At 31.2% G+C, this 12314-nt stretch overlaps 1 protein-coding gene across 1 annotated transcript; it reads right to left on the bottom strand.

Annotated features, from left to right (window-relative positions):
- Positions 1–3025: 3025 nt before the first annotated feature.
- On the bottom strand, positions 3026–3673 carry LOC139881347 (RING-H2 finger protein ATL80-like). Its single transcript, XM_071865834.1, has one exon. The coding sequence runs from the start codon at positions 3671–3673 to the stop codon at positions 3026–3028; it is 648 nt and encodes a 215-aa protein (XP_071721935.1).
- Between the last annotated feature and the right edge of the window lie 8641 nt (positions 3674–12314).

Raw genomic sequence — 12314 nt, 5'->3', positions numbered from 1 at the left:
GTGTTTTCAATATAAAACCTCACTAAGCATTATAGCTTACAGATTTCTACAAATAAAATGTTTTCTCCAGGTTAAACAGGTTCAGGTTACGAGGCATGGCTAGGACCCAAATTCCGCGGACGATAGAAGGTACCGATGGGCCCCGCATTAGGCCCACAGGAGGGGTCGAAGTGTGGGCGTCTCAAGTTGGTATCAGAGCATAGGTTATGTATCTTATAGGATAGTTAAATACTCTAGGGATTATAGGAAAAACGATAGTACGTTATAGTTATGCCTCAAAAAGTAACGTGATAACCTTGATTGAGTAAAAGAGATAAAAAATTTTAAATAAATAACGATCGATTTTAAAAGTCTTATGATTTGAACGATAAACGATATTATTTTACATTCTATAAACGTGACAATCTCATAGTGGAAGTTCAAGAAATACGAACGACGAAGAAGGAAGTGAAAGATGAAAGAAGAATCAATAAATCATGTTCTGATAAGATGACGGACTATGGATCAGTTAAATTTTTAAAGAGTCGTGATCACGCAAAATTTTCTTCTTCAGTAATCAACTTGAGAGTCGGTTTAAATAAAAATGAAAATAATTTTCTTCTTCAGTAATCAACAAACTGACGGGTTTTATTTTTCGGATGGCCGTGCCAATATTACGGTCAAGCATCCCTTGACCGAAACATTTTGTCTGTCAGGCAGAAGATTTCCCCAACATTATATGTTCCCAAGATCAAGGTAATACATTCATCTCTTCATGACTCATAACTAAATTATGGTGCTAGGTATTCATAATTTTAAATGCTAAAAATCTTGTGATTGGGGAATACAAGTTAGGAATATGAGATTTTCGTTATTCATCTTCCTCATATCTCATGAGTTTTGACTCTCACTCCTTTTCTTTTCTAACGTATTCCAATATTACTTATACTAAATAATTGAGACATCAAACGCCAATGGAACTTTTAACAAACAGACATGTATATCTAAAACGCTACAAGCGAGTGACTATTTACTCAGGACTCATACAATAAAAATAGATATCTAGTTTCTTTTATAACACTTCAACTAGTACAATTCACACAAATCCATAACATGTGACACCATATGTTATGGATGGGGTTTGTACTTTAAAAATGTTTGTTCAACATAAAATTGAGGTCGAAAAGTATACTTAAATTTTGTTTGTCAAGTCACATTGGGATACTATGTGGCAAAAGATTTGCTTGTGCTATTGATGTTCCGATCGAGTTTCTCTAGTCCCCATTAATTTTCAGGATCCGGATAAGGTTTGGCGTCTTAACCTCCCTCCAAACTTATTTTTTTCATTGGGACCTCATCAAAGCCCTACTCTGCACTCTAGACAATCTTAACAAGAGGGGTAGAGATTCACCTCGTCATTGCAAAATCTTTGTAGATGATAGTGAAAGCATGTTATATTTATTCAAATACAGTATTATTATTGATCTAAGTCGCTTTGAATTTAATGGGTTCGGATGGTGTTTACTCAAATCTTATCTTAGATTTTTTACTTGTTCTTTTTAATCATGGATTAACAATTTTTTTAGTTACTTTCGGAGGAAAATTTGATTCAACTTGTGCTGTGTGTTGCTGGTGGATTTTGTGCAACCAAAATAGAGCTGGGTTTGAACGATTACAAGGTGAATTTTTCAGCAAAAGTGGCTAGCTAGAGGATAGGGTTGGCAATTTAGATCCGATCCGACAGATCAGATTCGGATCAAAAGGCCGATTGGATACCCCCAAACAAGGTTTAAGAAAGTGACGCCATTTAAAATGTTTGCCCTTAAGGAGTCTCACAACCAATGACGATGTGTTAGTAGAGTGATCCGCCACCCCTAATTCGCAATTATAGATAAATTGTACCCTTGTGAGGATCGAAAGCCCAAGCCTTGATCGTTCTGCTTAGTGCACAACCTCTGCCATGATGGCTGATGCCCAATGATCTCCCGTTTACACTAAATCTTGATTGACGTCAATAGATCTTTCGTATACATTTTCAAAAAAAAATAAAAAATGACTAGCACTGTTATAGTTTTTTTTCTCCAAAGGTAACTATCAATTTTTATTTTTAAATTAATTATAACAATATAACATTGATGTAAATTAAGAGTTGGAAAAAAAACATATTTTTCAAGGAGAAACTAAGAACCGGTAAAGTTGAAAGGTACCCATTTTGTTTTGGTTACTAAACCTTAAATAACAAGATTATCATAATAATAAATACTTCTTCCGTCCCAAATTAGATGCTAAAATAAATATATATTTTTGTCCCAAATTAGATACAAATTTTGACAAATTTGAGGAACATTAATTAGATGCTAAAATAAACATATATTTTTGTCCCAAATTAGATACAAATTTTGACAAATTTGAGGAACATTAATTTTATTTACCAATTCTACCCTCATACATTCCCTCATTTGTTACAAATTTTTCAAATATAAATAGTTATAGTTATAAGGATATTTTAGTCTATATAATTAAAAATATGTCTAAAAATAATCTTAAAAACATGTTTTATTAATTTGTGTAAAAATGACTATATTAACATATAATTTGGGACGGAGAGAGTAAATAATTAGATTTATTTTGTCCATTTGTGTTGGTTTGGATTGTTGGATAGGCAGCCACACCACATGCTAATAACTTTGTCGTGTTAAATTTATCTACTCTCCTCATAAAATCAAGCCAAAAATTACTGTCTTTCTTGTCATGACAAATGCATTCACAAAGTAATTTTTTTTTTTTTTTGAAGTTTCAGCCATAAGCTTGTTTCATTCAATTATCAATTAGGAGGTGATTAATTTTCAAGTCTATTGAGTTCATACTCATACATACATACATACATAATTACTAATTACAAAGCTCTTATGAAAAAGAAAAATCTAAATTTGACAATTCATCTAAGTAAAACCTAATCTAATATATATATATATATATATATTCATTTTTTAATAAAAGGGAAAAGAATTAGAAGGATAAGATTGAACCTCATAACAAATAAAATCTAAGGCAAGAAACTATTGATATGATGATCTTCCCCTTGTTTTAATCTGGCTTCACTGTTACTACTACAGTCGGTGGCGGAATTTACAGCGGGGACGGAGCTGGAGGAGGAGGAGGAGCTGGGATTCCCTGGAAACCCACCACACTTTTGACACCGTGCGACCACCAGAATCTGACGGCAGGAAGGGCACGACGAGTGGGACCCAAGCCACGTGTCGATGCAAGATACGTGGAAAGCGTGACCGCACTGAGGCAGCAGTCTGATTTCATCCTCACCCACGAACTCCGCCAGGCAGATCGCGCACTCGGTGAATTTTCCGACCGCGATGGTGGCGGTGGCGGCGGAGTTGTAGTTTTGGTAGGTGAGTTTAGGGAGGGACTTGAGGACTTTCTTCTTGATACCCTTGTTGGCGGAAGAAGGCGGCGGTGGTGGATGTGCGGTTGCGGCGGAGGAAGGGGTAGTGAGCCGGCGGAGCCAGGCGCAGCGAGCGACGGCGATGAGTCCGAGCACGCATATTAGAGCACATAGGAGGGCGGCTAAGATGACGACGAAATCAGAGTCGACGGTGACTTCGTTTGTTGGCGGCGGTGGCGGGATGTTGGCGGTGGAGTTGAGGACGCCGCCTAGGAACCTTAGAGGGCGAGTCATGTGAATACAGAGAGTGAAAAAGAACAAAAGGAAGGATTGAGAGAGTGAGAGAGAGAGAGAGTTTTTTGTTTTGTCTTAAAGTGGAGAGTTTGGTTCCTTTTTAAAGGATGGATGTGTACAGAGCTTTTTGATGTGTCTAGTGCTAGGTGGATCCATCCCTTTTGTTTTCCAAACCCAAATCGAATCGACTTACTATCAATCGGTTCAATTTATTAAAATGGTTATCGAGGTGGGTGAATGAGGAGATGACAGATATTGATAGGTATGATTCAACTTGATTCAATTTCAATTTTTGTTATTAAAAGATTATTACTCCACTGGAAGTGGCTAATTAATAAGTAATAAAATTACTGATATTTAAAGTAGGTAAACTTTTTACACTTGCTATAAATTATTGGCTTTAACCCCAAGATTGGGAGACAGAAAGATGTAGTAATATCTTGTTGGTAGGCAAAAAGGGCAATGAAGAAGCTTGTGCTGCTACTTGTATACATTATTGTATTGTATGATGAAAAAGAAAGAAAGAAATAAAGGATGTAAATTGTGTATGAATAGTTGCAAAAAAAGGTGAAAAATAAATCGTCTCAAGTCTTCGTTTCACACAAACAATTCTTTAGCGAAAAAGGCAAGAAATCACGGCCACACTATACTTGGGGGATTATAGACACTTCAAAATAAAAATAAATAAAAATTAAATTGTTCCTAAATTTTGAACTGGATTGAAATTATCCTAAGAAATTGAATCCATAAAAGAGTTTATCACTTTAAAGTTTAAGGGTATAATTATGAAACTAAATAAAGTTTATGGATCCAATAATAATTATACTTAAAACTGTTTTGAGCTTGTAATCTTATTAAACGTTGATAACTTCCATAATTTTTTCGTGACACATAATTTGTGATTTATTAATTGAATTTTACTCCCGCCCAAAATAGATGTAAATTTTTCAATGTAAATTATATGTAAAAATTTGCATTTATTTTGAGACGAAAGTAGTAATAGATTTGAGTTTGATTTCGTCTCAAAAAAAATTGTCGTGTGATTTTAATTTTTTCGACCATCCAATGCAAAAATATATCCTCCACTCCCGAGTTTGTGCTCGGCCACATTCACGACTAATTGCAAAAAATCAACATGAAATAATATCGTAGAAATAATAGAAAAAAAAAAAAGGAAGAACATAAAAAATTTACATGATTACCATAGCAAGAGAGTCAAAAGCTTTATTAATCCAGATAATTTATACAATACTCCTTCCGTATCCAAATAAATGAATTTTTTATGATTTTTTTTATCTTTAAATAATTGACGTTCTTAGAATTTCAATATATTTTTTCTATTTATATTCTCACTAACTTTTTTTTTCACACTCTTTTTTCACAAATATTACAGAGGGAGTAATTAATAACTTAATAGAGGAAGGAAAATGATAAAATTATAAACTAAAGATAATTTATATATTGGAATAAATATTGTAAATATGTGTGAAAAGTCTTAAAATAATAACTATTCTAATATAGAGACAATATTTTTTCTTCCTCCAAAACTACATCAATTCATAGATCCTTCTCATACGATATCATCTATTTAAGCTAACAGAAGTTCTAATCAATTTCCAATCAACTTTGAAAATTCTTTAATCTATTTCCTACTTGACTCAAAAATATCTAATCAGAAATGTGTAATTTTATTTTTTAATTGACAAAAAAAATATGTATAACAATTTAATTAGTATATCTAATTTATGACACTTAGGAGTCTTCAAGCTCTTTTACTTGTGCTCTCACAAGATGAACTTTTCATTAGACAGACGTTTAGTTAACCTTTTTCATGGATTTTCTTCGTGAGGGAACATGGTGGCACAAAATAACGCTACTCGAAATTCTGACAATACTTCTTAGGCCTTCATAATCATGTTATTTCCTCTTTTGACGTGTACGTGACCATCCTTTTTACTAAGAATTCATATTTTGTTTTTGAAGAGAACTCGCATTTATTAAATTCTTACCTAAAGTCCGAATAGGCAAGCTTTGAGTTTTGTGACAATCGCTTCACTTTGAATTTTATTATCTCTTCACCTAAAAGTTTTAATTGTCTATTATCCCCAACTTTAATTTTTTCCTCCTTATACTCATAAAATCAGAAAAATTTACAATATTAAATCATATGAAAAGAGGCTCTAGTATTAATTCAATCGTCTCTAGAGATTCCAAAAGACACAATACATAGGTCACCTTCAAATTGAGGCATGTCAAAATCCCTTGCATGCTCCACATTTGCCACAAGTTTCTTCTTGGGACATTTCTTTTGAATATGCCATGCTTGGTGACAATGGTAACACTTAAAAGCTTGACAAGTTTCATAATCTTTTGCCTTCGACTTACCTTGGCCTCTTCGATAACAATGTAAATTGTAGTTATTAATGCTCTTATAATCCATACTTCATTATTTATTTATATTATTTAGTTAATTATATGTATATTTTATGTGTGCATTCGTGTGTTATGTATTTCTAAGTATTTAGGTAGAAATTCAGCTTAAAAATGGTCAATTTACGTCTTATTAAAGCTAAAATAAAATTAACGGGTTGAATTAGATGAACTGCAAAACTTGAAGGACCTAATTTCGATAGGAAAACAGAAGAATGGCCATCGAACATGCTCCTTGATTAATAAGAAGATTGGGTTGATTCCAAATTGGTTTTGGGTTTTGGGGAGGAGCACCGATCAAAAAGTAAGGAGGATGGCACGGCAGCTAATCATCATTTGGGATTTTTTTTTTCAACTGCAATATGTTGTTTGTTCAACTTGTAATTATGTTCAATTTTTTTTAATATTTTTTCTTTATATTGGTATGTTATATTCTTTTTATCCTAAAATATTTTAGTTTTTAAATAGATTATAAAAAAATAAAAATAAAAATAATAATTTGACTAATATATCTTAATAAATATTAAAATATATATGTGTAGACTAGATGTATATGATGTATGTAGAATGTAAAACTATAAATGTTTAAAATATCATAAAATTGTGTTTGAAAATTAGTAGTCAATCAAAGTTCGACAAAATTATAATTAAAAAAAAGGTTTGATCAAATTTAAATGTCGGACCCTCTTATCATTTTGCCTGAAAAGTTATTAAAATGTGTAGATATAAGGTATTTATTATACATATTAAATACTTTTAATCTACATATAAATTAGTATTTAATATGTATAATAAACTCGATGGCAGTGGATAAATTGAAAAACATACTTTTATTATCTTATATTTGTCATATTGATAAAAAATTTGGGATATAAAATATGTATATATTGACAGTTAAAATTGGACAAATGGAGTAATTATTTACTTTTTCTACTGCTAAGATGAACTTGTAATCAAGGGAATATTTTGATGATATTTGTTCATAAATATGATAAATTCAGTTTTATGTATGTGTTTTTAATTGTTTTCATAGGATTGATCATAGTAGATCTCATGTGCATCACACGGAGGATTAACGAGAACAAGATGACATATCAATATTTTTTAACGATACGTGTAAATTTGTTCAGAAATTAAGGAAATTATACCAATTTATTAGAAAATCTACGCGAGGTAAATTCTTGTTAAAAAAGATTGGTTTCACATACCTTTAACGGTATTATCCCTACATTATCATCTCTTATATATAAAAAATATATATATATAGTATATTAATATTAATGAAGAGGGTATACCTACATGAATGGTTTATTAATTACACTCACCTTTATGGCTTTATCTACTAAATACTTGAGTAATATTCGTACGTTATCATAGGTTCTATTGAAAATTAATTTAATGATTATTTTTAATAAATAATTTTAATTTCATAAATTCAACATAAATAATATAAATTCAACATAAATAATGAATTTAAATTATTATTTATAGACTTCCCTCATAATATATTCCTATAATGATAATAATCGGTGCAAATAATGTAAGGTATAAATTGGGAATTAAATTGAAAAATTTTAACACTTAAAATCTGCAGACATAATTAATACGGACAAAAGATGAACAAGTTCTCTTACGATGAGAACTAGTAAGGGAGCGAATGAATCAATAAAACCGAATGAACTTTATTGCTTTCTTAACCTGTAAAAAATCATGACTTCGAAAAAGAAGAAAAAATCATATATATATACTCTTAATGAGTGTTCTTATTATATATACTTTCTTCTTTACATTTTACCGGACGTATTTATTATATATTAATTTATTATTCTCACATTTAATATCACCAAACGAACTTATAATTTTTTTCTCGTATAACATTTGGAATGCAAATAAATATTAAAATAGAGATAACATTGATGCTAATTTTTGTTTCCTCCTTTGTCATTTCTTTATTTCTTTGTTTGCCTCCAAATTGGACACGTGATCCAAAATAACCAAATGATTAAAATTTTATTTTGCTTTACCATCACACAAATAATTAGTTTATGATTTAAAGGCATATGATTTGATATAAAAAATACGAAGATTCCTTAACATGCTTTATGCATATTTTCTGGATTACTGATGAATAAGAAATTCAACTACAAAATAGACAAAACCCATTATACCAAATTGAAACTGAAAATAGTCTTGAAGGAGAAATAAAAGTCATCATAAAAAAATATATGGATGAATACATTGTCGTCATTTTCTCCATATTTACCTTAATCTTAAAATTTTAAGATGGTCATATGAAACAATGAAAAATTATTGATGGTATAAGATGAAGAGGATAAAACTCAATCTATTTATTTTAATTGATTGAAATTTGCTTCATAATAATCTTCAATTGGGTAGAAGCAAAAAAACATAAACAAAAGTAGAACATGAAACGGGAAATTACAGAGAACTTTGTCATACGAGAATTTGGAAAAAAAAAAAAAAAAAAACGAAGGCCCTATATTTTTTAAAAAGAAAACTGATTATTCAAAAAAACTATGTTTGGTTACATAATTAAGAAGAGCCCTCGTGTAATATTTCTTCTATAAACAAAACAATTTGCTGTTTTAATGAAGTCTTATTGTCAAGTCCCTATTCCTGCACTTGAACAAGAATTATTCTTAGATTTTCTATGGATTGACGAAATTTATCGTTCCAGGTAATTGCAGAAGTGCATGTGTTCTTCGTTTTGCATTTCTTTTTGAGTTTTATATATACCCTTGTCCAATCTACTTTTCTCTTACCTAATGCATATTTATGTTTCCTCTTCTTCTCTTTATAAAATACTTTCTTTTGTAAGTTCATAAATACTTGAGATGAATCGATGTTATAAGTAACATATATGTTAAAAAATTGTAGACTATTTAAAATAAATCATTAGTTTTATACAGCAAAAACAGTATTTTTCATAATTTAAAAAGAATATAGAAATTTTATTAATTAAAAAAATAAATATTTCTGATTAGATAATAGACCTAATTTGATGGGAGACTCTAGAATATTTCAATTTAAAAAATTCTCTGTTTTTATATATTTTTATTGATTGATGTGTTCAAAACTTACTATGAAATTGAAATTCGTGTCACGTCTTGGATACGAGTGAAATCAGACAACTTTTCATTACATTAATGATGATCTAATGATCTTAATTATATCGGAAACTAACTTCAATATATATATATAATGTATCGGAATTAGACTAGAAATTAAATTGTTCTAAAAAGTGTATGAATAGAGATACATTTTCGAATTAAATATAGATAACGGGTTTGGAGTTTAGCATAAAACGGCAAACTAGGTATCGGAATTAGCTTTTCCATCCACAAGCAGATCGAATAGTAATGGCGGCCGATGTTCAAACATGCATGCATTTCCCAATTGCCATTCAAATCTGTTTTGCACTTTGGAGAAACGTGGCGAGCAGCGATAAGTCTTGTGCACATGTTATCTCGTGCTTGGAGATAAGGAAAAGAAGGAGATATTTATTATCTATCTAAATCTTTTTTTCTTTCTTTTTGTTGATACTAAATCTTAATCAATCTTACTCATACAGTCATACTAGTTTGTTTGTTTTGTGCCAAATTGACAATTACATATACTTGTGTGTAAGTCACTATCTCCATGCAACTATTTGCATTACAGCCAAGGTAAATTTATAACTTTTACATTAAATAATTAATTTTTTTTCTAGAAAGTAATATATATATCTATATTAATATCATTAATTAATTTTTTACAATCGAAAAAGTATTAAAATATCACAAATATCTTAATCAATAAAGTGAAATTCAAACTATCATCCTGGTTAATATATAGTGTATTTTTTCACTTTTATGCATTCTCATTATCTACTTTTATATGAAGTAATTAAAGAAAAATGAAATCGCATGTTGCTATATGGGCGGCTGAAAGTGAAGGCTCCCATGCTTTTTTGCACAAATATCACTTTACCTTTACTTTTGAATTTTAGTTTCAAAAATTAAATATAGATATATCATATATGACCCTATCTTATAACAAAATTTATATTTTAATTACTATTTTTTGTTATTATATGTGCGTTGCGGCTGATTGTTATAGATGTTAATTAACTATCTTATCAATAATAATCTATGACGTACAGCTATCATTTTGCAGCCATATACAAAGCTAAAAAAGAGAGAATGAAAGTAAGATTTATGAGTCCGAGAATAACATGATTTTGATTTTACTGTATAAGTAAAGAAAAGGGAAAAAAAAGAAGAAAATAAAGAGAGACACCCAAGTGGACTGCTGATTCTAGTAGTTGGCGATCTGATATTTAGCTTACCAATAACTAAATTAGTATTCCCTTTATCCATAAATAATTCACATAAGTTTTATATATATCAAATTAATTTCAAAAAAAAAAATTTCATAAATAATTATCATATTTTAAATTTATAAAATATTATTTATTGTCTAAAGTTAAAAGTAAAATTTAAAATAATTATTATGTATTTAGTCATTAATTTTTTATAAATATATATTTATATAAATAAGCCTAAAAATTTAAAGCACCATGTATTTTACATGATAAAGATACTTAGTTTAGGATTCACGTTTCTGATGATTTTTTGTAGTTGCAGATGGTTGTTGCTGTTTGATTATAAGGAGTTTAATATTTAGTAAAATTGTTGTTTACTTTTTCTCGAGATTTTGCTATGAATATATTTATATTTGTAATTTTACTGAATAAAGAGTATTATCTAATATATGTGTCTTTTTAATGATGATTAATAGAAATGTAACTTAAACTTCTAAAATATTGATAGCGAGGAGATTGCTCAGTTCCCGGCGTTGCCTGGTTCAACTTTGATGGCCGGGTAGGAAGATAATGCTTCTGAGTTTGTTTTGCTCAAAGATTCGCTTCTGGTCATGAATTTTTATCGGCCGGCGAGGGTGAGAATGCATGAGGCCGCCATTCACAATTACTATATTGATGTGGAACCGTCGAGGCCTCGTGCAATTATATGGGCACGTGACCCCCTTCTAGGGATCATGTGTGTCGGAGACCATGTGCATCAGAGGGCTGATTTTGAGTTCGGCAGTTTATTTGATCACATATTGCTCGGTCATGCCTTCAAGGCAGACCATGTTAGATATAATCGTGCGAAAAGAACCATTTTCGATTATAATCGAGAGATTCTCGAAGATTAGGATTACCTTGCACGGTAGAATGTTGTGGTCGAGACATGCTTGACCATTTGCAGTACCCTCTAACGAGGCGGTTGACAGTTCAAATGTCCAACCGGTCGTGATGCGGATGTTAGCACTTATGTGCTGAGTTTGTTAATCACTTTCGTCCAAGTGGGCATGGAAAGCTGAAGCGAAGGTGGGATAATATTTGTTTTGTTGGACAACAACGACCTTGCTTTTCCTCCCTACGAGTAACGTCAGTAGGAGGTTTCGCGTGTTTGCGCGTCTACAAGTATGAGGGTTGACTCGCCTTACTTGACGACCTCAAGGATTTGGTGCCTATCAAGGAGGTTGTTCTTGTTATTTGGCAGGTTGGCATAAGGGCGATAGTGTCAGCAGTAGAGGCGGGGCCAACAATATAGTCGCCAACCCTAATAGCTCCATGCCAGTTGGCATAAGGGGCGATAGCGATAGCGGTAGGGGTGGGATCAGCGATATTTTCGCTAGCCCTAATGACTTCATATGTGATGCGAACCATTATTTCTTGACAAAAAGAAAAAAAGACAAATTCGGATGAGAACGTGAGGAATGAGATCTCAATTTTTGTGGTTGGTGCCAATATTTTGTCTAGGAAACAAAGAAGTATTACGAACACGCAAGTGGATTGAAAGATCTGGAAACGATTTAAGCATTTGCATGCATATGACCAATATGGCTTGCTCTCGATACATTGATCGGAGCGTGTTGATGGAAATAGACTTGCCATTGCTCTTGGTTGGAGAGAATATGGTTTTGTGTACGTATTTGCTATTATGTTAAAGAGTCTTAAGTGTTTATGAAGTGATTAGAGAGCTTTATGAAGCTCTAAAGGGTTTATATAATGCCTCATTCAACCATAATATGAAAAACATGTCCCCAAATATCCTAATAAAGGATATGAGGACATGTCCTCCGACTTTATGGTGTTCCGAGAAATTGAAACTTGGTTTATGCTCACCATCTACTATCTTATGAA

This window comes from Rutidosis leptorrhynchoides, unplaced genomic scaffold, assembly GCF_046630445.1.
Source record: "Rutidosis leptorrhynchoides isolate AG116_Rl617_1_P2 unplaced genomic scaffold, CSIRO_AGI_Rlap_v1 contig143, whole genome shotgun sequence".
Classification (NCBI taxonomy): Eukaryota; Viridiplantae; Streptophyta; class Magnoliopsida; order Asterales; family Asteraceae; genus Rutidosis; species Rutidosis leptorrhynchoides.
The sequence above is the reverse complement of the archived record's forward strand: the minus strand, read 5'-3'. Positions and strand labels throughout refer to the sequence as shown.

Bases quoted from the DNA above. Each gene is read 5' to 3' on its own strand.
- LOC139881347 (XM_071865834.1), bottom strand. From the start codon at position 3,673: ATGACTCGCCCTCTAAGGTTCCTAGGCGGCGTCCTCAACTCCACCGCC.